The following is a 24,191-nucleotide window of genomic DNA, read 5'->3' as shown; positions in this document are numbered from 1 at the left end:
CGATAGATTTGTATAGGCATATATAAACAATGTATTTAACTTGTAAACCAAGGTTGGATTAGTTGGTCTAAGCAACATGCACCTGGATAATCGCGTCATGAATCTGGCTCCTACATCCTCATATACACATTATGACATAATAAAGAGTTTAATGTTTCACGAAATAAAGACAGAGATAAACATTCTATTTTGTGCCAAACATCGCCTACAACTCAATTCTAAGTGCAGCATATTGGAGGACTCCAGCTATTGATCATTCGCAACTTTAAGTCATTCCTGTTATCTCTAGAGCATCTCATATATCTATAGTGCTGCATTTCTTCCCCATCTTACCATGGATAGGGTTTGGTGCATTCCGGAGTTCACTTATGGTCCCACAAAGGTAATCTTAGGAGAAATTCATTTTAGCATACTGTAAATGCCTGTGCATAATGTGCATAACAAAGCATCATTATTTTCATGATCTTCAAAGGAATTCTGTAGAAGCAGCCTTTATTTTCAGACTCTGCAGGCCTGCTGGGAGGAAACATATTACAATAGACAGGTAAGATTCATCCCACAAAAACATAAACAACAGAAAGAGAGTTGTATTTCAAGACAGTTTAGAGAAGGTGGTCATAATAGTTCTTCCTATCACTTGCAAATTGTGAGGCATGAGCAGTTGTGAAATGTTGCGAGAGGCCCTTCTGAAAGCACATGATATGGTATTTCGTGGCACGGTCTCACACCTTACCTCATCTTGCAGAAGAAGCTTATGGTCCATTATCTGCTGCTCCAGAGTCAAGGCCAGGTCCCGCCCCATGTCACCACGGAGCGCATGAGCAACTGGCTGGTGTCTCAGGGCAAAAAATCCCTTAGGGAGAGGTGAGTACCACGTCAGCACTCACCTTCACTGCCATTCCCTGCCACCAGCAGCACTCCAGGAGATGTGGGTAAAATAAACAACAGAAAAATCAGAAGCCATGAAAGTTGAATTGCTCTGTGTTTTATTTGAAGGGTGTGGAATGAAACCCTGGAGGAGGGAAACGACCTCGCTCGGCTGGTAAGAGAATGAGAGTTAGAGACATACTACAAGTTAGTGAGCTCTACTAGCCTTTCAACAACGAGTTAGCACAGCAGAATAGATCTGTTGTGAAATTACACTAATGGGACTTCCTGTTTCATACTTCAGGCCTGGGAAGTAAACACTTGCCTAAAAATGATGAACATAGAGCACGAGGCTTTCTGCAAGCTCCGCCCCTCCATGCACCCCACCTCGCCAGCTGACATGTGAGTTCCATGTACTGCCCTGCATATGACTTGATCCATGTATCTACACATCTGGAACTACGCAGAAACAGACTAAGACAGTGTTCTCTGTGAGCACATTGCACATCGTTTAGCGTTGTCTTCTCCTTTTTGTTGATTTCAGCGATCCTAAGGTCCACAGCATCGTCGAAAAGAGCTGTGAGGAGCATTCTGGGCAAGCAGTCCAATGAGCCCCGTAGCAACCTGCTCAGCCCATCTCAGGTGGTGGTGGAGGTGGTGCCCAGGCTCCTCCTGGCCCTGTGGCTTCAGCCAGAGGAAGGCCATTCAGAGCACCCAATCCTTATAAGTGGGATGGCCGTGGGCATGGTGGCGGCCGTAGTGGAGAAGCTCTCCTGCATGTTAAAGGACCCTTCCCCTCACATCCCTTTCTCCCGGGCTGCTGCTTTTGACTCTGTGCGGTCGATCCATGCAGAGCTAGGAAAGGGGCAGTCCGGCGATTATTTTGCAGGCTTTGGAGGCCAGTGTGCTGCTGCGCCTGCCACAAGGAAGAGGAGGAACAATATTAATTATTCATCACACCTGCAGAAAAGGGATTGAACCATAGACCATTAAATTATTCGCATTTTAATTTAACTCAATTCTGCTTTTCTTCTGTTTACTACTTAATTTCAGAACTTTTCTATAAACGTTCACTTTGCAAGTGTGGAGTAGGTTGTGTAAATAAGTGGGAAACACCCCAATTAATGCTTTGAATAATTTACTTTGTCCATTTAAAAAAAATATGTATTATTTCACAACAAAACAACGGAGGGCGCTCAACCAACGTTGAGTTGAGGTGCAACCAAAAATTTGAATCATCATAGAAAAGAAAAAAGCCCAACTCTTGCTCACTATAAAAAAAAAAAAAAATGCATTGTTTTATTCAAGCAAGGTTCAAATATTAACGTTTCGGCCTAGTCTATGATGATATGCAAGTTGTGTTTGCCCAGTAAAGGGTGACCCAGACTCACCCTGGTTCTTGAGGTTGAAGACAGTGAAAAATGATCATTAAGTAAATGGGACTTTTCAATTATTGAATAAAAATCTTTAATGAACATTAATTTAAATACAATTGACTTGAGGATTAGAGCAGGCAGGCTGACTGGCTAGCCCTGAAAGCCCTTTGCCTCTACCTCTGTGTGGTTCATCTCAACCAAGAGCTTGTATGGGTTGTCTTTCTCTCTGTGGGTGTGAATCACTATGACCTCTCCCTCTGCCTGCCATTTGGCTGATCAGAAGTCTTCTGCTCTTTCTTGCTCACATGAACAGGAGGAATGGCCTCTGGGGAAGCCTACTCCTCTATCTAACGCCTCTTCCACCTCCTCTTTCTGACTGTATTCGACTGAGGTCACTCGTTCTCTCCCTGGGTGTTGGATATTTCCTCCTCCTCTATGTCTTTGTGAGTTTGGAGGGAGTTATCCTGTTCCAGCTCACTCTAAGGGTGTGCATCGTAAAGTTTTTCGGTGTGTTGAGGGGTTCAGTGGTTTTGGAGGGAGTCTGAAGTTCGATCTCTAGCGATGGGTGTATGGGTTGTCCCGTGGTGGTGTACCCCTCCCTTCTAAGGAGGAGCCACTGAGACATGTGATGAGGCCAAGGAAGATCACTCTGCAAGGACGGGATAGGACACATCACAACACTGCTGCTCATTCTTATTCAAACACACCTCAGAGTACAGACACAAACATGGACGCCCCCCATTCTTCCCTCACATGAATTGATCCCCCACCTCAAACATGTTGAGTCAATTCCAGATGCTGGAATGGTGCTGGAATGCAGGTGCAGTAGGGCCTAGTATGTAATGATGTGATACCATGTGTACCCCATATCCTGTGTTTGTGTTGATGTTTTTAAAATGTTATTTAACTTTTATTTAAACAGGGAGGCACACTGAGATTAAACTTCCATTTTACAAGAGTCCCCTGTAAAAGCTGTAAAAGTTCAAGTCATATTGAACAACTACCAGAGAGAACCTTCTCTACATAGGAATTGCAACCATATTTTTTCCATATATCAAAATAATACTTTATTATCAATCAGCAATTACTTACCTAGATAAGGCCTCAACAAGGCCCCATTTAATGGTTGAAAATAACTTATTTCAGTTCCAATGAGTTACACTGAGTGTATAAAACATTAAGAACACCTGCTCTTTCCATGACATATGCTGACCAGGTGAATCCAGGTTAACGCTATAATCCCTTATGGATGTCACTAGTTAAATCCACTTAAATCAGTATAGATAAAGAGGAGGAGACAGGTTAAAAAAAATATTGTATGGCTTGAGACAACTGAGACATGGATTGTGTATGTGTGTCATTCAGAGGGTGAATGGGCTAGACCAAATATTTAAGTCCCTTTGAACAGAGTATGGTAGAAGTTTGTGTCAAGAACTGCCATACTGTTGGGATTTTCACGCTCAACACTTTTCCCTGAGTATCAACAATGGTCCACCACCAAGGGGGGGAACTCAATAGGAAGGTGTTCTTAATGTTTTGTTCACTCAGTGTAGATCAATCCCGAGCATATACTTTCATTTGTATGCGTACTGATACTGTAAATACACAAATTATATAAATGTTATCCACAATATATTATAATACCGTAAGCCTCCCTGCTGCAGGGGCATTTCCTCCTACAATTTTGAGCTGATTTTCTTCACTTTAGCAATATTTTGTATCTTTGTTCATTTTCACATTTATTGTGTTTGGAATGGCACTGTTACTACAGGAGATGATGCTATCATAAAGTATTTGATGTAAGTATGTAGGATAATTACCCATAATGCTCACTGACTGAACATTCAAAATTACCAGAGCAATTATTGACGCATTCACATGCCATCGGAAACTTGGAACCTCAGAGTTAAAATGAATGTACGTTTTTAGCGTAGAGCTTCCTACTGGTTGATTCTGATACTTCACAAGTGGGAAACTTGAAATCATCATTCCATAACGAGTTGAAGGGCCTTCTATGATGTAGGGCAGGTCAGTAACCAAATGATTTTACTGTGCCAAGTCGCACACAGACTTTTATGGTCACACAAGTTGCCACCGGTGGATTCAAAACGAGTAGCCTAACAATTATTTACATGGCCCCAGGTACATTTGCAACCAAATTATTTTTCTGTGAGAAATCAATAATAGTTGCACACATAGGGTCAGCAATTGACAGTGAGCAATGAGCAAGATAAGCATAGACGGGAAGTTGACAATAGCTTATTATTAGTGTAAATGAATTGTATTTCTATGGTTGCAGCCCTCAAAGATTGAATTGCATTGAATTTAATTAATCAGATCGAATGATTTAGGGTAGGGTGGGGTACCGCTAGTCATCATTATTTTAATCACCATCTCAATCATTATCATACCATCATAGACTGAGTCTTCTGTATCTGAGACGTTTGACCCAAGTTAAACAATTTAAAGGCAATGCTACCAAATACTAATTGAGTGTATGTAAACATCTGACCCATGATGAAGGATATAAAAGCTGAAATAAATATTTTTAACTAGGCAAGTCAGTTAAGAACAAATTCTTATTTTCAATGACGGCCTAGGAACAGTAGGTTAACTGCCTGTTCAGGGGCAGAACGACAGATTTGTACATTGTCAGCTCAGGGATATGAACTTGCAACCATTTTGGTTACTAGTCCAACACTCTCAGTGATGATTCTAACTGACCTAAGACAGGGACTTTTTACGAGGATTACATGTCAGGATCTGTGAAAAACTGAGTTTAAATGTATTTGGCTAAGGTGTATGTAAACATCAGACTTCAACTGTACCTAGAAGTGCACACTATTCTTATTTTTATCTTATCTTAAAAGTAATATAGTCAACTATACAACTTCTACTACTACTACACTTTATATCATCCAATAATATATAATGAAAAACACTCAACATGAAGAATTAATGCAATTATGTTCATTTCAAATATTTATTTTGAAATATAGATTAGGTGCTCTTCTTTTTATAGCAGGAAGTAAAGGGACTGGAAAAGGCTTTGCCTATAGCTGAAAACATCCTGGAAATGAGCGAACGCTTCCTTGGTTTCTTCTTGGTGGAGCATATACTCTCTGTTCGGCAGGATTCTTGATCATTGACAATTGCTGGAGAAAAAAAATGTAAACATAACATTTTCTTTAACTGACCCTAGTTAGTGTGAAGAATTAGTATTGCATTATTATTATTTAAATTGTAATATTCTACATAATTTACAAATGTAGGGCGGCAGGTAGCCTAGCAGTCTCAATCCGCCTATTTAACGCAGAAGTGTCACATAGGCCCCCCCAGGGCTTAGACTGTTTAGTGCCAAAAAGAGGTGGATAAAAACAGGAAAAAAAATATATATATATATATTCATCAACTTATATCTCTCAGATTTAGGACAGACACTTCAGTTCCATGTAGTGAATCTGTTATTCAATGTATTTGTAGGGGCTAATAGAAGTAAGGCCGATACAAACCCTTCGGCCCAGACAGGGCGAAGACTGTTGTGGGTTAAAAAGCATGATCATTACAAAGGTGCAACTCGTGCTGGAGACAATAAAAGGCCACGCTAAAATGTGCAGTTTTGTCACACCACACAATAATAATATAATAATATATGCCATTTAGCAGACGCTTTTATCCAAAGCGACTTACAGTCATGTGTGCATACATTCTACGTATGGGTGGTCCCGGGGATTGAACCCACTACCCTGGCGTTACAAGCGCCATGCTCTACCAACTGAGCTACAGAAGGACAATGCCACAGATGTCTTAGAGACAGAGACTGAGAAAAATAGGAGCAAGGAAAAACGCTGGTTGACTTGTTTCGAGGGAGCAGGCAATTGGCATGCTGACTGCAGGAATGTCCACCAGAGCTGTGGGCCAGAGAATTGGATGTTTATTTCTTTACCATAAGCTGCCTTCAATGTCGTTTTAGAGAATTTGGCGGTATGTCCAACCGGCCTCACAACCACGGACCACGTATATGGCGTCGTGTTGGCTGTAGGGTTATGGTGTGGGCAGGCATAAGCTACGGACAACGACGAACACAATTGTATTTTATCAATGGCAATTTGAATGCACTGAGATAACGTCACGAGATCCTTAGGCCCATTGTCGTGCCATTCATCCACCGCCATCACCTCATATTTCAGCATGATAATGCATTGCCTCATGTCGAAAGGCCTGCATACTCACCAGACATGTCACCCATTTAGCATGTTTGTGATGCTCTGGATTGACGTGTACAACAAACACCGTGTTCCAGTTCCCACCAATATTCAACAACTTTGCACAGCTATTGAAGAGGAGTGGGACAACATTCCATAGGCCACAATCAACAGCCTGATCAACTCTATGCGAAGGAGAAGTGTCACGCTGCATGAGGCAAATGGTGGTCACACCAGATACTGACTGGTTTTCTGATCCACGCCCCGACCTTTTTTTAAGGTATCTGTGACGAACAGATGCATATCTATATACCCAGTCATGTGAAATCCATAGATAAGGGCCTAATGAATGTATTTCAATTGACTGATTTCCATATATGAACTGTAACTCAATAAAATCTTTGAAATTGTTGCATGTTGTGTTTATATTTTTGTTCAGTACACATTTGAGTGTATTGACTTACCTGTTTCACTGACGGCAGGGGTCTGGTTCTGGGAAGGTGTTGGAGTGCAGTGGTTCTTCTTGTTGACCTTCTTTGTACACTGGGTAACAAACAGTCATTTATACAGTAGGATAAATTGCACACAAAGGGTATCAGTGTTTACCATCATACTGTATGTAATTAATAAAAATAATCTTTACAATTTGTATTTTGATGACATATGTACCTTTGGATTGAGTCCACAGAGAGCGCTGAATCTTCCTCTCTTCTTTTCCTTTATACCAGTTGTTGGAAGCCCAGAATTACCTACCTCGTCACTGCCAAGTGCATTGTGTGATGACAACTGTGTCATGGAGGGAGGTGAAGAGCTCGCCTCATTGCATTTAATTAGTAGTTCCCTCGTTAATGATTTGACCAGGGCATCGTCAAATGCATAATCCGTTGACTTCATTGCAACCTGGAGCATCTTCTCTGACCCGAATTCTTGAAGAAGCCCCATGTAGACAGCCTTGAAAATCTTTTTGATTTTCAGATTCTGGGGGTAGGCTTGAGTTGGTTCAAGGCCTGAGGTGCCACAGAACTCAGACAGAATCCTCTTTGTGAGAACTCTTGATGTTTCACCAATGTCAGAGGATTCCAGTAATGTGATAGGGGTGATCATTGACAGCAATCTAACAATCAGTAAAAGTACCAAAGAGGTGTAGTCATTGCTAGTGGAGTCAAATGATGCATGTGTATCAGAGTCCACGGCTGATGGAGTTGATGGATGCACAGAGACACTAGACATCTCCAGATCTTTGTTGTCCATCTTGGATTCCACCTCTCCTAAAACTTGAATATCCACAGTTCCACCGTTGTGTGTGCTGCTGCCAGACAGAGAGGGTCTAGGCAATGATTTGGAACTAGACTGACGGCTAGTGGTCATGAGAGCCGGTCTGTCAGAGTCAAGTGTTCCAGGATCAGTTGGGGACAACCCATTGATTATGTTCATCAACTCTGATAATTCTTCTGATGAATTGGAGACCACAGAACAGGTATCCATGACCTGATTGACCATTATATTGGTGAAAATACTCTTTGTGTCACAGAAAACCTGTGAGGAACTAATGGAGATGGAAGAAGAGCTCGGCATAAGCCGACTTGTTTCCTGCAGAGAGCCATCAGAGATGATAGTTTGGCAGAAATCGGATCCTTGTGATGGTGGAGGCGGCCAGAAGACAATCTGCTGTAGCAGACGTTTTATTGACTCCGTAGTAAAGGAGTACACAAGGTCAGATGGAAACTCCCTGGATTCTTCAGAAGCATTCAATCCTGTCTTCAGCTTCAAAAGAATAGAGTCAGACACGCTCTTGCCAGCTGGCACAAAAAGAGCCTGGGGGGTGTTGTGACTTTTTATGAGCTCATAAACTTTGTCAGTGAGCTCATGTGAGAAGTTCTGAAGACTGTCCCTGGGGCTGAGTCTCGCAAGTCTTCTTGTAAAAGAAGTGACATCATCTGCAGTGGCTATGTGTTCTGTATCTTCTCTTGGAATGACCTCCATAACAGTGTCAACTATGGCAGAGATGGTTTGCCTTGTGTAATTTGTTGACCCTTGTGAATGAGTTGAGGAGTCACTCATATCAATGACCGAACTCCTAATGATAGGACAATAGATTTCAACAGGCCAGTCATTGGGGACTGGAGTGCCTGGAAGAGAATTTGTAAAATCACTCTGAGACCCTCTGGTCATGGCAGAGGTGATGGACAGGGAGGACTTTGAGGAGGATGGCCGGTGTATCTCGTGTCCATCAGTTCTCACCATGTCAACATCCTCCAACATGGAGCCCACAATGGAACGAGTCAAGAGGCCTTTCTCTGAAGTGCTCATCCTCTCTGACATAGACACTCTCCTCTGGATTGTCATCAGAGTCTGACTAATTAAGGCTTTGGAATAATTTACCATGCTGGTCTGGCTGCCTTCATGTTCACTGTAAGTCATTTGTGTAGAAGTAGCTGTTCTGCATACGGATTCGACATGTTTGGGGGCCTCAACCACATTGTCTAGGAGGACCGGTTGTTGCTGGGCAAAAAAATCCTTGACCTTGGTGAACACATTGTTGAACAGGTTAACAGTGCCTGGCCAAATGATCTTTCCTTTCACATTGGCCCCGTTGTGAACACTGACAGGAAGGGTTGAAGCTGACAGGGATCTCTCTAACTGGCCAGACACTGACGCATCAGACATTTTAGTCATCTGGGTGAAGCTATTAAGGTCTTTCGTGATGCTTATGACGATGTTGGATGCTGCAGAATTGGTGTGCAGAGAAGAGGTGAACAAAGGTGGAGTTCCACTCTTCTGAAGGATTTTGACATCTCTATCATCACCATCATTACTGGACTCTGCACAAATGTCTGCACTTCTACCATCAAGGCTGGTATTTACAATGCCAATTAACCCTGATTGAAGGATCCCACCAGCCATATGTGAGGCTTTAGTTTGAAACTCCTCAGTACATAGTTTGTCAAGGGCTGTGGATTTAAGACTTCTAGAGGATGCCTCCTCCTCATCATTGTTGATCTCACCATGCAAATTGTCCTGTGTATTGACAGCATAGTCATCAACAGATAAATATGATTTGGAGGCGGCAAGGACGTCAATCTGAGAAACAACGGCATCCAAAAGCTTGGACAGGTCTTCTGTATCTCCTTTTAGGCTAGAGAAGCATTCCTCCATGGATTCCTCAGAGTGATACACAGTGAGGATTTGACTAATGACCTCCTTGGTACAGGCTTGAAGGTCCGCTTGGATTTCAAGAGAATCACTATTACAAGTCACCTGAGAATCTAAACTTTCACTCGGAGCCTGTTTGAGAGTGTCATCATGTATTGGTGTAACACCATCGATGACCTTTACATTGTCTTGGCAGGGAATGAGAAACCGCCTCAGCATTTCTCGAAATCTATGGTATATAATACGAGCAGCAGAAAGGGTGCTCACTTTTGAAATTTGGAAATGTTCAGATTCATGTGCCTGCATGGACTGAACAACAGTCTCCACATCTGTTACAAAAGTGTCCAGCAATTTAGATGCTTCAGAGTCTCCCAGTAAGCTGTTTGTAAAGGGGTTGATAGATCTCAGAGCTTCACTCACTGCCTTTCTAGCCTTTGTCTGGAAAGACACACTGGAGAGTTTCTTCATATTTATAACTGGAAGATTCTGGGTAGATTCAATGTTGGTGGTGCTGCCCTGCAGACCAAGTGGAAAAGTGAGATGGGAGAGATATTGTTCACTGTCTAACAACTCAGATGGTGAGGGGGAACAAGAACTGGTGAAATCATTCAAGTCAGACATGATGCCATCCACAAATAGAATGGCCTCCAGAGACTCTTCAGAATCACACTCTCCAACAGAAGATGAGAACTTCTCCATCACCTCAGTCTTATACAACACTAGAACCTGGCTGGCAATCGCTTTTGTGGTGTCAAGGAGGACTTGGTCTTGCAAATACTTTTTGAGAGGTTTTGGGGTCTCACTTTGTCCTTTTTGTTTATTCATAGATGAGGGGGTTATTAAAAGTGGTTTACAAGAAATGGAGTCCGATGTGTCAGCCTCACCATTACTGGAATGATCGAAGTCCAGGCAAAAAGTTGGAACCATTGTGAAAGAATCTTTTGTGCTCTTCACAAATGTACTTGCGAGATCCCCTTTTTCTGGACAGGTAAGAATCCTCTTCAGCATATTTTTCATGTCGTAGTAACAGCCAACAGTGTAAGACCAGATCTTACTCTGATGGTTTTCAAGAAGGATCTGCTCACTCTGTGCAGGAGAGCAGGATGCCCTGATAAACTGGGTAAGATTGTCCATGTCTGAAACAAAGGTACTTACCAACTCAGAGCCCTCAGGGTCAATCATAAGGTCTCTGATCTCACCTATCCTAGGAGTTGGACTAGATGATGTAGTGCCAGAACAACATGATGTACAACCCCTGAATCTTTTAACAATCTCCCGGATCGATTCAGTGGCCTTGGTCTGAACCTCCTCAACACCATCCTCTCTGAGAACAACACTCTGCTCAACACTCTTCCCATTAATATACATCTGAAGTATGTTGGAAACGAGAGACACCATCTCCTCAACAACCTTGGTTCTGGAGACACCACCACTGGCAAAAATGACAGGGGACATTTGGCCAGAGATGGGAGTTTGGATGGCCACAGAGATTATGGAATTGACCTTCTTTGACACTTCTCCAACAATAACCCGGGATAGACTTTGAGTGTCTACCTGGCCCTCTCTTTGGATACAGAGGACATTGTTCAGCGACTCTTTGAAGGAATCCTGGACACCAGTGAGGAGACTGTCCTCAGTGATCCCAAAAAAGTCCCTGAGTGGCTCAGATGATATAGACTCACGATCTCCCTGAGTATTTGGCAACACTGTCTGAGACCTTTGAGAATACAAAGCAAACAATACAGCATTCCATATTCAATAGTAGACACTGAAGTCACATTAATGCATAAGTCAATAATCATTTAAACTGGTCATTAAGAGGAAACTGTTATACAGATAGCAAAACATATTTTCAAAAAATGGGTTATGAATAGTTAGGTGAAACCGGTTTATTTAGGAATGACTGAACATACCCATTGCGAGAGGAGCTTGATTTGGCCGTGCAAGACCTTGAGGATTTGCTGCTGCCTCTCTTGTAAACCTTCAGGCTTGTGCTAGAGGATCTCTCTGATTCTGTCAGAGACTTGCCGGATACTGGAGACACATGGCTGTATATCCGTACAAAACGGAAAATTGCAGGGATGATGACCTCCAGGATGGCCTCAGATACAAACCGCACAATCTCCAGGCACATCTCTGCAAGCAATGCCCTCATCACCTGTAGGACCGAAACAGTGTAGGTAGATTACTCATTGCCGGGCTCTGAAACCAAGCTCCTCGAAGAGATACCAACAATCTCACATATGTTCATGAGAATCATGAAAGTGGCATACATTGGAAAGCATGAAAAGAAGTAGGCTACTAAAAAGCTCTTTGAATGTAACTGTTTGTCATAATGTGGATGATACTGTAGATAGATAAAAGGTTTGTATCTCATTTTCTTGAAACATCTATTAATATATCTATGAATCATTGTCAGGGTTATTAAGGGACTTACAGGGTCCATCCTGCCAATGTTTAAATGCCTCCATTGCCTATAGGAGATAATTAGATGTTTTTAGCACCAAAAAGCACACCAACACACATACAATTTATAAAATCCTCCAGATGACATTGCATTCAAATACTACAATAGAAGTGTGGACATACTCCTCAGTAAGTTTTTCCAGAAACCGGATGATAATCGGGTTGAAAGCATCCGGATCGATTGGCGGGAGGTCAAGAGCCCTGGTCTGACAGGCCCTGGAGACACACTCACTCAGGATCTTTTCATTAGATTGTCCCTCGTGAGATGTCCCCTGAATTGTCATCCCAGAAAATTCCACAGATGTAGAGGGACCTGTGTCCAAAGCAGCATTCACCAAGGTAAAGAAGTCAGAAAACATGTAACATTCTAGGGCAAGTATGTATTAGCCAACTTTGTGTACTTTGTGAAGTTAAGTACCCAAGAAAGTATAACATGTGCACTCTGCTATTAGTCCTCTGCTCAATAGATGTCCATACTAAATTACATTTACATGCAAAAGGATTACATTCAGTGAAATTAGAGTTTAATTTATGACCTGCATCTGTATCAGTGATCTGCTCCACTTTGTTTCTCTTGGTCCTCTTGGTCTAAAAAGACAATAGTCAATGATATACATGTAGATACTGTATGAAGCCATTCCAATTACAGCCCTTTGAGTAGAGCAAGGGTAGGGCTGTCCCCGACCCTAAAAAATCTTTGTAGGCCGAGAGTCATCCTGTTCTAATGTTAAAATTTATTTTTCCTTATCAGACACACCCTATGTATTTGAATACAATCACCTACATAGGCACTGAGCTTGTCTGATGCTTTAAGCACACTGTTTGATTAAATAATTAAGACACACAAATGACTCAAGAAAGAGCCCGATGGTGACACTGTATTATTACAGCATAGCAAAGATTAAAAACAGACGAATCTGTGAAATTGCTTAATTCAACATTTTGCCGGTGCATGAGGCTTGGTGCTCACAGAATCAGTAGTCTATTAAACAAATACTCAAACAGGCAACAGAAGCTATATCTGTCTTACTCCTGTATATATGTATACAGTACCAGTCAAAAGTTTGGACACACCTACTCATTCAAGGCTTTTCTTTATTTGTACTATTTTATACATTGTAGAATAGTAGTGAAGACATCACAACTATGAAATAACACATATGGAATCATGTAGGTAACAAAAAGTGTTAAACAAATCTAAATGCAAGAGAAAGCGCATTTGTTATAAAATAATATTTGATTTATTAGTGTTGCACCATTATTGTTACATAATATAACCATATACAATTTCAGTATCACGTCTTAGCGTGATGGACTGTGCCATCCCTGTGGTCGTGGCAATGGATTAGTCAACTGAGACAGGCGCGAATCAGACAGGTGTCCATGTACACCATGAAGAAAAAAAACGTAAGAAATCCCAGTCAACCAACAGCCTATTGACCAAACTGTCGACCAAATGGGGTCAGCCCTAGATTTACTATTAGGAGATAAAAGGGTATTGCATGGGCAATTTACCTTCTTCAGAGCAACATGCTGCAGGTTATAGATATGAAAGATATCACAAATATCCACATCTCTGCTCAATCTATTCCCTTACCTTGACTTTATTTCTCTTCACGGCATCCTGCTCCATCTGAGGCAGGGGATCCTTCTTCACCTTATCCTCATCTTCATCACTCTGATTATCAACAAAATCTATCTCGGCTGCATCAGTATCAGTGCTCTGTTCAACAGTGGACCTGTTGGCACTGGTCCTCCTCTTGGTCTAAAAAGACAATACAGTCAATGACATACTGTATGTAGCCGTTGCTATACAGGCCTTTGAGAAGAGCTACAGTAAACAATTGGTGATTGAATATTAAGAGATGGAAGTCTGTTGTAAGCACAAATTACCCTCCAACCTCACAACAACATGTTATATAGCATATTGGACAGGTTTAAAGTGTGGACAGGTAAGACCCCAGATTTCCCTTTCTCTCCTCAGTCTATTCTCTCACCTTAACTTTTCTCCTTGTCACAGCCTTCAGCTCAGTCTGAGGCAGGGGATCCTTCACTTCACTATCTTCTGGATAGTTTAAACCCAGGATATCATTCTTAATTTTCTGGACTTGACCTTCCAAACTTTGATGATCACGTGGATCATCTTCGTTTAAACCCTGGAAGAAATTAGACCATTCTTTAAATGCTCATTGATATGGACAATATACCACAGCTAAGAGCTGTTCTTACACATGACACAACGCACAGTTATTATAAACTGGTTACCAACTTAATTAGAAAAGTACAAATAAATGTTCCATCATACCCGGGTATGGTATACGCTCTGATATACCACAGCTTTCAGCCAATCAGGATTCAGGACTCAAAACACCCAGTTTATAATGGCCAATATATACATTTTTTTACAGAACAGGTTTTCGCTATAAATACACATAGATCCTACTACCTGATATCAAGATTCGTAATTAATGCGTTATGGAGTCACCTATCATTATTATTATAATTTCGGTAGAATTATGATAAATAGCCTACTGCTGTTATCTTTGCAAGGCTCATATTTCAAATCAAATCAATTTATATATCCCTTCGTACATCAGCTGATATCTCAAAGTGCTGTACAGAAACCCAGCCTAAAACCCCAAACAGCAAGCAATGCAGGTGTAGAAGCACGGTTTGATGTATAGGTTATTATAATGCATACATTTTTTTACAATATTAAAAATGATAATATTAGCGCCACATTAACGTTAGCCCACACCTCCACCCAGCTGCCGTTACTTGCGACTCCCCTATCCGCATGTCCTGTAAACCCTGTGGCTCCCGCCGCAGCATAAACAAAGACGGTGCAGCGGTTCCCGCACCACTGCATGGGGCTTCTCTGTTAGCAATTCATAGGCTTACCTTATTATCCTCCATGGTTAAAGTCTATGGCTGGAGCCTATGTTCCCATCATGTAAAACTTTACCAAGTGATTACCAAAGAGATAAACTATCGCATTATATACGGTAACTCAGCCAACGTCATAATGTGAATGCAATTTTACGCAATAAAACAACTTCAGGGATGATCTGTCAATCAATGCAATCAGCGACGCAATACTGGATCCCCATACCACTAAAAAGACCACTCTAAACAATAAATACTGGTGTATTAGCTACGTTTCCGTTTTTTTGTACAATAATGTGATAAGACAACAAATAAATAAGTAAACAACAGCCGACACCAATGATGAGCAATACATAACATTGTAAATAAGAATGTGTTCTTGACTGACCTGCCTCGTTAAATAAGGTTAAATCATTTAATAAAATTAAAATAACAAATCAAATGCAGTAATTTGAGAAGAATGGTTTTGAGAATTTGAGAATAATGACTATGGTGCTTTAAGAGATGAACTGATCAGAGATACGATTGTGCTTGGCATAACTGATGAAGGCACCCGCAGACGTTTGCTGAGAGAACGTGACCTGACGCTGGCCTTGGCAGTGGAGACATGCCGTGCAGCAGAGCTTACTGATATAGGGATGAGGTCCATGGAGCTAGAAAGGCAACATACGGACAATGTCAATGCTACATTCAGGCAGCCAGTAAAGAAATTCCCTTTTGCCACAGCTAATGCTAATACTACAGCCAACTCTCCAGTAGACAACCTCAATACATGCCGATATCGTGGCATTTCTCATGGACGAGGAAAAGAACACTACCCAGCCTATGGAAAAATATGCAAATCCTGTGGTACAGCTAATCACTTCGCAAGGGTCTGCATGAAAAGCAAGAGAAAGGAGGGTAAAGTGCACTCCATGGAAACAAACACAGATGAAGGGAATGGCAGCACAGAGGATGTACATTCTAGCGAGTGCATAGGGGCAGTGAGGGCAAAAGGACAAAAGTGGTTTGTCACTCTGCTACTTAATAATAAACCACAGCAATGCCAGCTAGATTCAGGGGCCACATGCAACGTTATGAGCCTTAAAGACAAAAGGAGGCTCGCGCCCAGAGACAAACTCACACAGAGTAGCACCAAGCTGAAACTGTATTCAGGCCAGTTCATGACCTCTTTAGGCCTGTTTGTGACAGAGTGTGTTTTATGTGGCCAGAAATACACCCTTGAGTTTGAAATAGTTGAGGCTAGTCAACAGCCATTACTGTCAGGTTCTACATGCGAGCGCCTTGGACTTATTAACTTCACCATCCCAGCTGATCTTAACATTATAGACAAAGTCCAGGCTGGGCCCCTGAGCAAGGAGACACTCCTAAGCAAGTACCATGATGTCTTCAACGCACCGGTCGAGTCAGTTCCTGGGGAAGTCCACTTTGAGTTGGACGCAGCAATCCAGCCTGTCCAGTGTGCACCCCGCAATGTACCAGTGGCCATGAAAGCAGCTACGAAGGCTCAGCTTGACAAATACGAAGCAGATGGCCACATCATATCCGTCACCGAGCCTACAGACTGGATAAGTAATATGGTTATCGTCAAGAAACCAGACAAGCTACGGATATGCATTGATCCTAAACACCTCAACCGGGCTCTGCGACGTTCACATTACATTATGCCCACGTTGGAGGATGTTCTTTACAAGCTCCCAAAGGCCAGAGTCTTCACGCTCGTGGATGCCACAGAGATGCCTTTCTGCAGTGCAAGCTCGACGAGCCCAGCAGCTACATGACCACCTTTTGGACACCCTGGGGCAGGAAGAGGTGGTTGAAGCTTCCGTTTGGTGTCTCCGTGGCTCCAGAGGTGTATCAGCGGAAACAGCATGAGCTGTTGATGGGACTCAGTGGCGTGGAACCCATAGCAGATGACATTCTCGTAGTGGGCTGTGGGGACAGTGATGAGGAGGCAGAATGTGACCATGACGCCAAGCTGCTGGCCCTGATGGTCAGATGCAGACAGGTCAAGCTAAGGCTAAGCATAAAAAAGCTTCAGTTTAAAGTGCCAGAGGTCCGCTTTCATGGGCACATCTTGTCCTCCACCGGATTGAAGGCGGATCCTGAAAAAGTGAAGGCTGACTTGGAAATGCCCCACCCATCTGACGTGAAGGGAGTGCAGCGCTTCGTCGGATTCGTCACCTACCTGGCCAAATTCCTACCGCGGCTCTCTGAAGTGTGTGAGCCACTGAGGAGGCTCATGGACAAGGACACCATTTAGCATTGGCTCCCAAAACATGACGCAGCGGTGAGGGAAATAAAACAACTGGTCACCCAGACACCTGTACTGCGATACAATGTGTCAAAACCTGTCACGATTCAGAGTGACTCAAGCCAGTATGGACTTGGCTGTTGCCTCATGGAGGAGGGCCAGCCTGTGGCATTCGCCTCTAGGGCACTCACCCCAACAGAGCAGAACTATGCCCAGATAGAGAAGGAGTGCCTCAGCATTGTGTTTGCATGCCAACGCTTCCACCACTACCTGTACGGGCGCGACAATATTACCGCAGAGACCGATCACAAGCCCCTTATTGCTATATTCAGCAAGCCTCTCCTGAATGCCCCAAAACGACTGCAGAGCATGCTACTGGCCCTACAAAACTACAACCTCAAGGTGGTGTAAAAGCTAGGGCCAGAGATGTATGTGAGTGACACGCTCAGCAGGGCTACTGCATCAGGCACTCACACACGCTCCATGCATGAACAACACGCAGTGTGCAGCTTACAAACAGAGCAAGTGGATGTTGAACACATCAACCAGGCTGACTACCTTAATGTTACGGACCAGCGCCTTATACAAATCAGACAGCACACAGACAGGGACGGGCAGAGAATATTGGCCAATCAAAGAGGAGCTCAGTGTTCAAAACGGAGTAATATTCAAGAGTCAGAGAGTCGTTATTCCCCGGTCTCTGCGCCCTGAGATGTTGGCACGTGTGCACTCAAGTCACATAGGAGGTGAGGCCTGTTACAGACAAGCACGTGACACACTGTATTGGCCAGGAATGCAGAGTGAAATTAAAGACTATGTCAGTAAATGCACAATCTGCAATGAATATGCCATTGAGCAAAAGAGAGAGACGATGACGTCCCACAAGCTACCGATGCGCCCCTGGCAGATAGTAAGTCTAGATCTCTTCCAGCACAGTGGCAAAGACTTTCTGCTGGTAGTCGATCATTACTCAGACTTTTGGGAGATCGACCTCCTCCCCGACCTCTCTGCAGAAAATTCCGAAAATTTGTTGCAGGATGGGAATTCGAGCACGTCACTTTATCACCACGACACCCAAAAGCTAAATGGAAGGCAGAGTCCGCAGTAAAAATCACAAAGAACCTGGGCAAAGATGCCTGGAAAGCAATCCTGCAGTGGCGCAATACCCCGACAGAAGGCATGGACAGCAGCCCGGCACAGCGCCTCATGGCACGGCGCTTAAAAGCAGCTCTGCCAGTAGCCAGCTGTGAAATGGTTAGATTACTTGTTAGATATTACTGCACGGTCGGAACTAGAAGCACAAGCATTTCGCTACACTCGCATTAACATCTGCTAACCATGTGTATGTGATTTGATTGAATGTTTTCCCCATAAAACCTACCACTGCTTTGATTTCTAGTTTGCTCATTATTGGTTTATGCTGTGTTAAAATGTGTGTTTAAGCAATAAACAAATTTAAAAAAGAAAAACTCCTGGTTGTAAACTGACTGCAGTAGCTATGTTTTTGGTATCGCTCATGTCATACTGCGTGTCATTCCTCAACTGTCTGGATTTTACATTCATTTTGGACCTCCACAAAACTGACACACTAAATCAACAAACTGTTTTTGTACATATTCAAGTAGTGATTCATAACATACAAATACAATCCAGTAGTCCTTTACACACCAGCTCCGTGGGAAAATTGGATCCTGGCCAAAGGCACAAGTTCATTCAAAAAGTGTGAGACATCTAGGATGAGTTTTTGACAATATTAATGTCAACTGCCATATGTTGATGTACATGTCCAACTGGTTTCCTCCTATTCTCAGACTACTGATGCCAGACTAGTGTTTTATCATGTGGCCACAGATACTCCGCTATTCTGTCAGTGGTTCCAGATCTACAACAGACAACTGTGTGCGAATAGCATACAGTATTGAGCAACAGAGAAGTAAAATTCCATTGTTATGAGAAAATCATAATCATTTTTTTAAGTGTCTTGTACCGTCCCAAACAAAGTACAATAAAATGAAATTGAAATGAAAGCTAAAGGGCATATGCAGTAGGGTTGATAAAGGTCAAGATACATTTGACTGGGACTAATGGAAGCATAGGATGTTTGGTAACATTTGGCATCCTAAACTTGTTTACATGTGACAAAGTAGGCTACAGGACCATATAGTGCTTCTACCCAAGTGGTGGCCCATCATGTCTTTAGGAGCTACAGTCTTTTTCATTTTTTCCAACCAGGCATTAAACAAGACATATAGCTAGAATGTTATGGAGTGAAACAGCGTCTGTGCCACCAGTAAGTACAGATAGTAGTATAAATCCCCTGGCACAGTCCCCGCAGCCGGACAACTTTCTCATGGTTTCTGGAAGGAAATGCTGTAGGAACGCTCAACTGGTGTCACTCATTCAGCCGACAGAAACTTTCAACCGGCTTTCCCCATTAAGCAGCGAGTCGGAGTCAGAGGCCGAGTCTTCTCTGGTCTCTACTCCTCCCGTTACGGGGTCTGAGACGCCGAAGCTTCCCACCATTAGCTCTGACAAATTGAAAACTCTAGTCATTGGCGACTCCATTACCCGCAGTATTAGACTTAAAACGAATCATCCAGCGATCATACACTGTTTACCAGGGGGCAGGGCTACCGACGTTAAAGCTAATCTGAAGATGGTGCTGGCTAAAGCTAAAACTGGTGAGTGTAGAGAGTATAGAGATATTGTTATCCACGTCGGCACCAACGATGTTAGGATGAAACAGTCAGAGATCACCAAGCGCAAACATAGCTTCTGCGTGTAAATCAGCTAGAAAGATGTCGGCATCGAGTAATTGGCCCCCACTCTCCCAGTTAGGGGGAGTGATGAGCTCTACAGCAGTCTCACAACTCAATCGCTGGTTGAAAACTGTTTTCTGCCCCTCCCAAAAGATAGAATTTGTAGATAATTGGCCCTCTTTCTGGGACTCACCCACAAACAGGACCAAGCCTGACCTGCTGAGGAGTGACGGACTCCATCCTAGCTGGAGGGGTGCTCTCATCTTATCTACCAACATAGACAGGGCTCTAACTCCTCTAGCTCCACAATGAAATAGGGTGCAGACCAGGCAGCAGGCTGTTAGCCAGTCTGCCACTAGCACAGTCAGTGTAGTCAGCTCAGCTATCGCCATTGAGACCGTGTCTGTGCCTCGACCTAGGTTGGGCAAAACTAAAAATGGCGGTGTTCGCCTTAGCAATCTCACTAGGATAAAGACCACCTCCATTCCTGTCATTATTGAAAGAGATCATGATACCTCACATCTCAAAATAGGGCTACTTAATGTTAGATCCCTTACTTCAAAGGCAATTATAGTCAATGAACTAATCACTGATCATAATCTTGATGTGATTGGCCTGACTGAAACATGGCTTAAGCCTGATGAATTTACTGTGTTAAATGAGGCCTCACCTCCTGGCTACACTAGTGACCATATCCCCCGTGCATCCCGCAAAGGCGGAGGTGTTGCTAACATTTACGATAGCAAATTTCAATTAACCCCCCAAAAAAATGACGTTTTCGTCTTTTGAGCTTCTAGTTATGAAATCTATGCAGCCTACTCAATCACTTTTTATAGCTACTGTTTACAGGCCTCCTAGGCCATATACAGCGTTCCTCACTGAGTTCCCTGAATTCCTATCGGACCTTGTAGTCATAGCAGATAATATTCTAATCTTTGGTGACTTTAATATTCACATGGAAAAGTCCATAGACCCACTCCAAAAGGCTTTCGGAGCCATCATCGACTCAGTGGGTTTTGTCCAACATGTCTCTGGACCCACTCATTGTCACAGTCATACGCTGGACCTAGTTTTGTCCCATGGAATAAATGTTGTGGATCTTAATGTTTTTCCTCATAATCCTGGACTATCGGACCACCATTTTATTACGTTTGCAATTGCAACAAATAATCTGCTCAGACCCCAACCAAGGAACATCAAAAGTCGTGCTATAAATTCACAGACAACACAAAGATTCCTTGATGTCCTTCCAGATTCCCTCTGTCTACCCAAGGATGCCAGAGGACAAAAATAAGTTAACCACCTAACTGAGGAACTCAATTTAACCTTGCGCAATACTCTAGATGCAGTTGCACCCCTAAAAACGAAAAACATTTCTCATAAGAAACTAGCTCCCTGGTACACAGAAAATACCCGACCTCTGAAGCAAGCTTCCAGAAAATTGGAACGGAAAAACCTTGACCCAGAAAATATAAAAAACTATCAGCCTATATCGAATCCTCCATTCCTCTCAAAAATTTTAGAAAAGGCTGTTGCGCAGCAACTCACTGCCTTCCCGAAGACAAACGATGTATACTAAATGCTTCAGTCTGGTTTTAGAACCCAGCATAGCACTGAGACGGCACTTGTGGAGGTGGTAAATTACATTTTAATGGCATCGGACCGAGGCTCTGCATCTGTCCTCGTGCTCCTAGACCTTAGTGCTGCTTTTATACCATCGATCACCACATTCTTTTGGAGAGATTGGAAACCCAAATTGGTCTACACGGACAAGTTCTGGCCTGGTTTAGATCTTATCTGTCCGAAAGATATCAGTTTGTCTCTGTGAATGGTTTGTACTCTGACAAATCAACTGTAAATTTCGGTGTTCCTCAAGGTTCCGTTTTAGGACCACTATTGTTTTCACTATATATTTTACCTCTTGGGGATGTTATTCGAAAACATAATGTTAACTTTCACTGCTATGCGGATGACACACAGCTGTACATTTCAATGAAACATGGTGAAGCCCCAAAATTGCCCTTGCTAGAAGCATGTGTTTCAGACATAAGGAAGTGGATGGCTGCAAACGTTCTACTTTTAAACTCAGACAAAACAGAGATGCTTGTTCTAGGTCCCAAGAAACAAAGAGATCTTCTGTTGAATCTGACAATTAATCTTAATGGTTGTACAGTCGTCTCAAATAAAACTGTGAAGGACCTTGGCGTTACTCTGGACCATAATCTCTCTTTTGAAGAACATATCAAGACCATTTCAAGGACAGCTTTTTTCCATCTACGTAACATTGCAAAAATCAGAAACTTTCTGCCCAAAAATTATGCAGAAAAATGAATCCATGCTTTTGTCACTTCTAGGTTAGACTACTGAAATGCTCTACTTTCTGGCTACCCGGATAAAGCACTAAATAAACTTCAGTTAGTGCTAAATACGGCTGCTAGAATCGTGACTAGAACCAAAAAAATTGATCATATTACTCCAGTGCTAGCCTCTCTACACTGGCTTCCTGTTAAAGCAAGGGCTGATTTCAAGGTTTTACTGCTAACCTACAAAGCTTTACATGGGCTTGCTCCTACCTATCTCTCTGATTTGGTCCTGCCGTGCATACCTACACGTACGCTACGGTCACAAGATGCAGGCCTCCTAATTGTCCCTAGAATTTCTAAGCAAACAGCTGGAGGCAGGGCTTTCTCCTATGGAGCTCCATTTTTATGGAACGGTCTGCCCACCCCTGTCAGAGACGCAAACTCGGTCTCAACCTTTAAGTCTTTACTGAAGACTCATCTCTTCAGTGGGTCATATGATTGAGTGTAGTCTGGCCCAGGAGTGGGAAGGTGAACGGAAAGGCTCTGGAGCAACGAACCGCCCTTGCTGTCTCTGCCTGTCCGGTTCCCCTCTTTCCACTGGGATTCTCTGCCTCTAACCCTATTACAGGGGCTGAGTCACTGGCTTACTGGGGCTCTCTCATGCCGTCCCTGGAAGGGGTGCGTCACCTGAGTGGGTTGATTCACTGATGTGGTCATCCTGTCTGGGTTGGCACCCCCCCGTGGGTTGTGCCATGGCAGAGATCTTTGTGGGCTATACTCAGCCTTGTCTCAGGATGGTAAGTTGGTGGTTGAAGATATCCCTCTAGTGGTGTGGGGGCTGTGCTTTGGAAAAGTGGGTGGGGTTATATCCTACCTGTTTGGCCCTGTCCGGTGGTGTCCTCGGATGGGGCCACAGTGTCTCCTGACCCCTCCTGTCTCAGCCTCCTGTCTCAGTATTTATGCTGCAGTAGTTTATGTGTCGGGGGGCTAGGGTCAGTTTGTTATATCTGGAGTACTTCTCCTGTCCTATTCGGTGTCCTGTGTGAATGTAAGTGTGCATTCTTCTCTAATTCTCTCCTTCTCTCTTTCTTTCTCTCTCTCGGAGGACCTGAGCCCTAGGACCATGCCCCAGGATTACCTGACATTTCCCCAGTCCACCTGGCCGTGCTGCTGCTCCAGTTTCAACTGTTCTGCCTTATTATTATTCGACCATGCTGGTCATTTATGAACATTTGAACATCTTGGCCATGTTCTGTTATAATCTCTACCTGGCACAGCCAGAAGAGGACTGGCCACCCCACATATGCTCTCTTTAATTCTCTCTTTCGTTCTCTCTCTCGGAGGACCTGAGCCCTAGGACCATGCCCCAGGACTACCTGACATGATGACTCCTTGCTGTCCCCAGTCCACCTGACCGTGCTGCTGCTCCAGTTTCAACTGTTCTGCCTCATTATTATTCGACCATGCTGGTCATTTATGAACATTTGAACATCTTGGCCATGTTCTGTTATAATCTCCACCCGGCACAGCCAGAAGAGGACTGGCCACCCCACATAGCCTGGTTCCTCTCTAGGTTTCTTCCTAGGTTTTGGCCTTTCTAGGGAGTTTTTCCTAGCCACTGTGCTTCTACACCTGCATTGCTTGCTGTTTGAGGTTTTAGGCTGGGTTAGACTGGAGATTATAACAGAACATGGCCAAGATGTTCAAATGTTCATAAATGACCAGCATGGTGAAATAATAATAAACACAATAGTTGTCGGGGGTGAAGCAAGTCAGCACCTCAGGAGTAAATGTCAGTTGGCTTTTCATAGCCGATCATTAAGAGTATCTCCACCACTCCTACTGTCTCTAGAAAGTTGAGGCATGGTCCTAGGGCTCAGGTCCTCCGAGAGAGAGAAAGAGAGAATTAGAGAGAGCAGGTG

The 24,191-nt window shown here is 43.2% G+C and overlaps 2 protein-coding genes across 8 annotated transcripts in view; both read right to left on the bottom strand.

Annotated features, from left to right (window-relative positions):
* LOC127923963 (TOG array regulator of axonemal microtubules protein 1-like) overlaps positions 1 to 24,191 on the bottom strand; it is a 51,817-nt gene that overhangs the window by 16,960 nt on the left and 10,666 nt on the right. The gene's annotated exons all lie outside the window — the stretch shown is intronic.
* LOC127923961 (uncharacterized) lies at positions 741 to 24,101 on the bottom strand. 2 transcript variants are annotated; one of them, XM_052508259.1, is made up of 10 exons: positions 23,144 to 24,101; positions 14,065 to 14,223; positions 13,665 to 13,832; positions 12,604 to 12,655; positions 12,191 to 12,380; positions 12,039 to 12,075; positions 11,515 to 11,759; positions 7,118 to 11,318; positions 6,913 to 6,991; positions 741 to 1,783 (listed from the first exon to the last, which is right to left on the bottom strand). In XM_052508259.1, the coding sequence occupies exons 3-10, from the start codon at positions 13,698 to 13,700 to the stop codon at positions 1,746 to 1,748; spliced, it is 4,878 nt and encodes a 1,625-aa protein (XP_052364219.1). In that variant the 5' UTR covers positions 13,701 to 13,832; positions 14,065 to 14,223; positions 23,144 to 24,101; the 3' UTR covers positions 741 to 1,745. The 2 variants fall into 2 exon arrangements, with proteins under 2 accessions (XP_052364219.1, XP_052364218.1); XM_052508258.1 differs by lacking the exon at positions 741 to 1,783 and adding an exon at positions 4,828 to 5,398 and having other exon boundaries at positions 23,144 to 24,099.

Source organism: Oncorhynchus keta, unplaced genomic scaffold, assembly GCF_023373465.1.
Source record: "Oncorhynchus keta strain PuntledgeMale-10-30-2019 unplaced genomic scaffold, Oket_V2 Un_contig_3382_pilon_pilon, whole genome shotgun sequence".
In the NCBI taxonomy this organism is placed as follows: Eukaryota; Metazoa; Chordata; class Actinopteri; order Salmoniformes; family Salmonidae; genus Oncorhynchus; species Oncorhynchus keta.
Note: the sequence above shows the minus strand (reverse complement) of the source record. Positions and strands in the feature narration are given on the sequence as shown.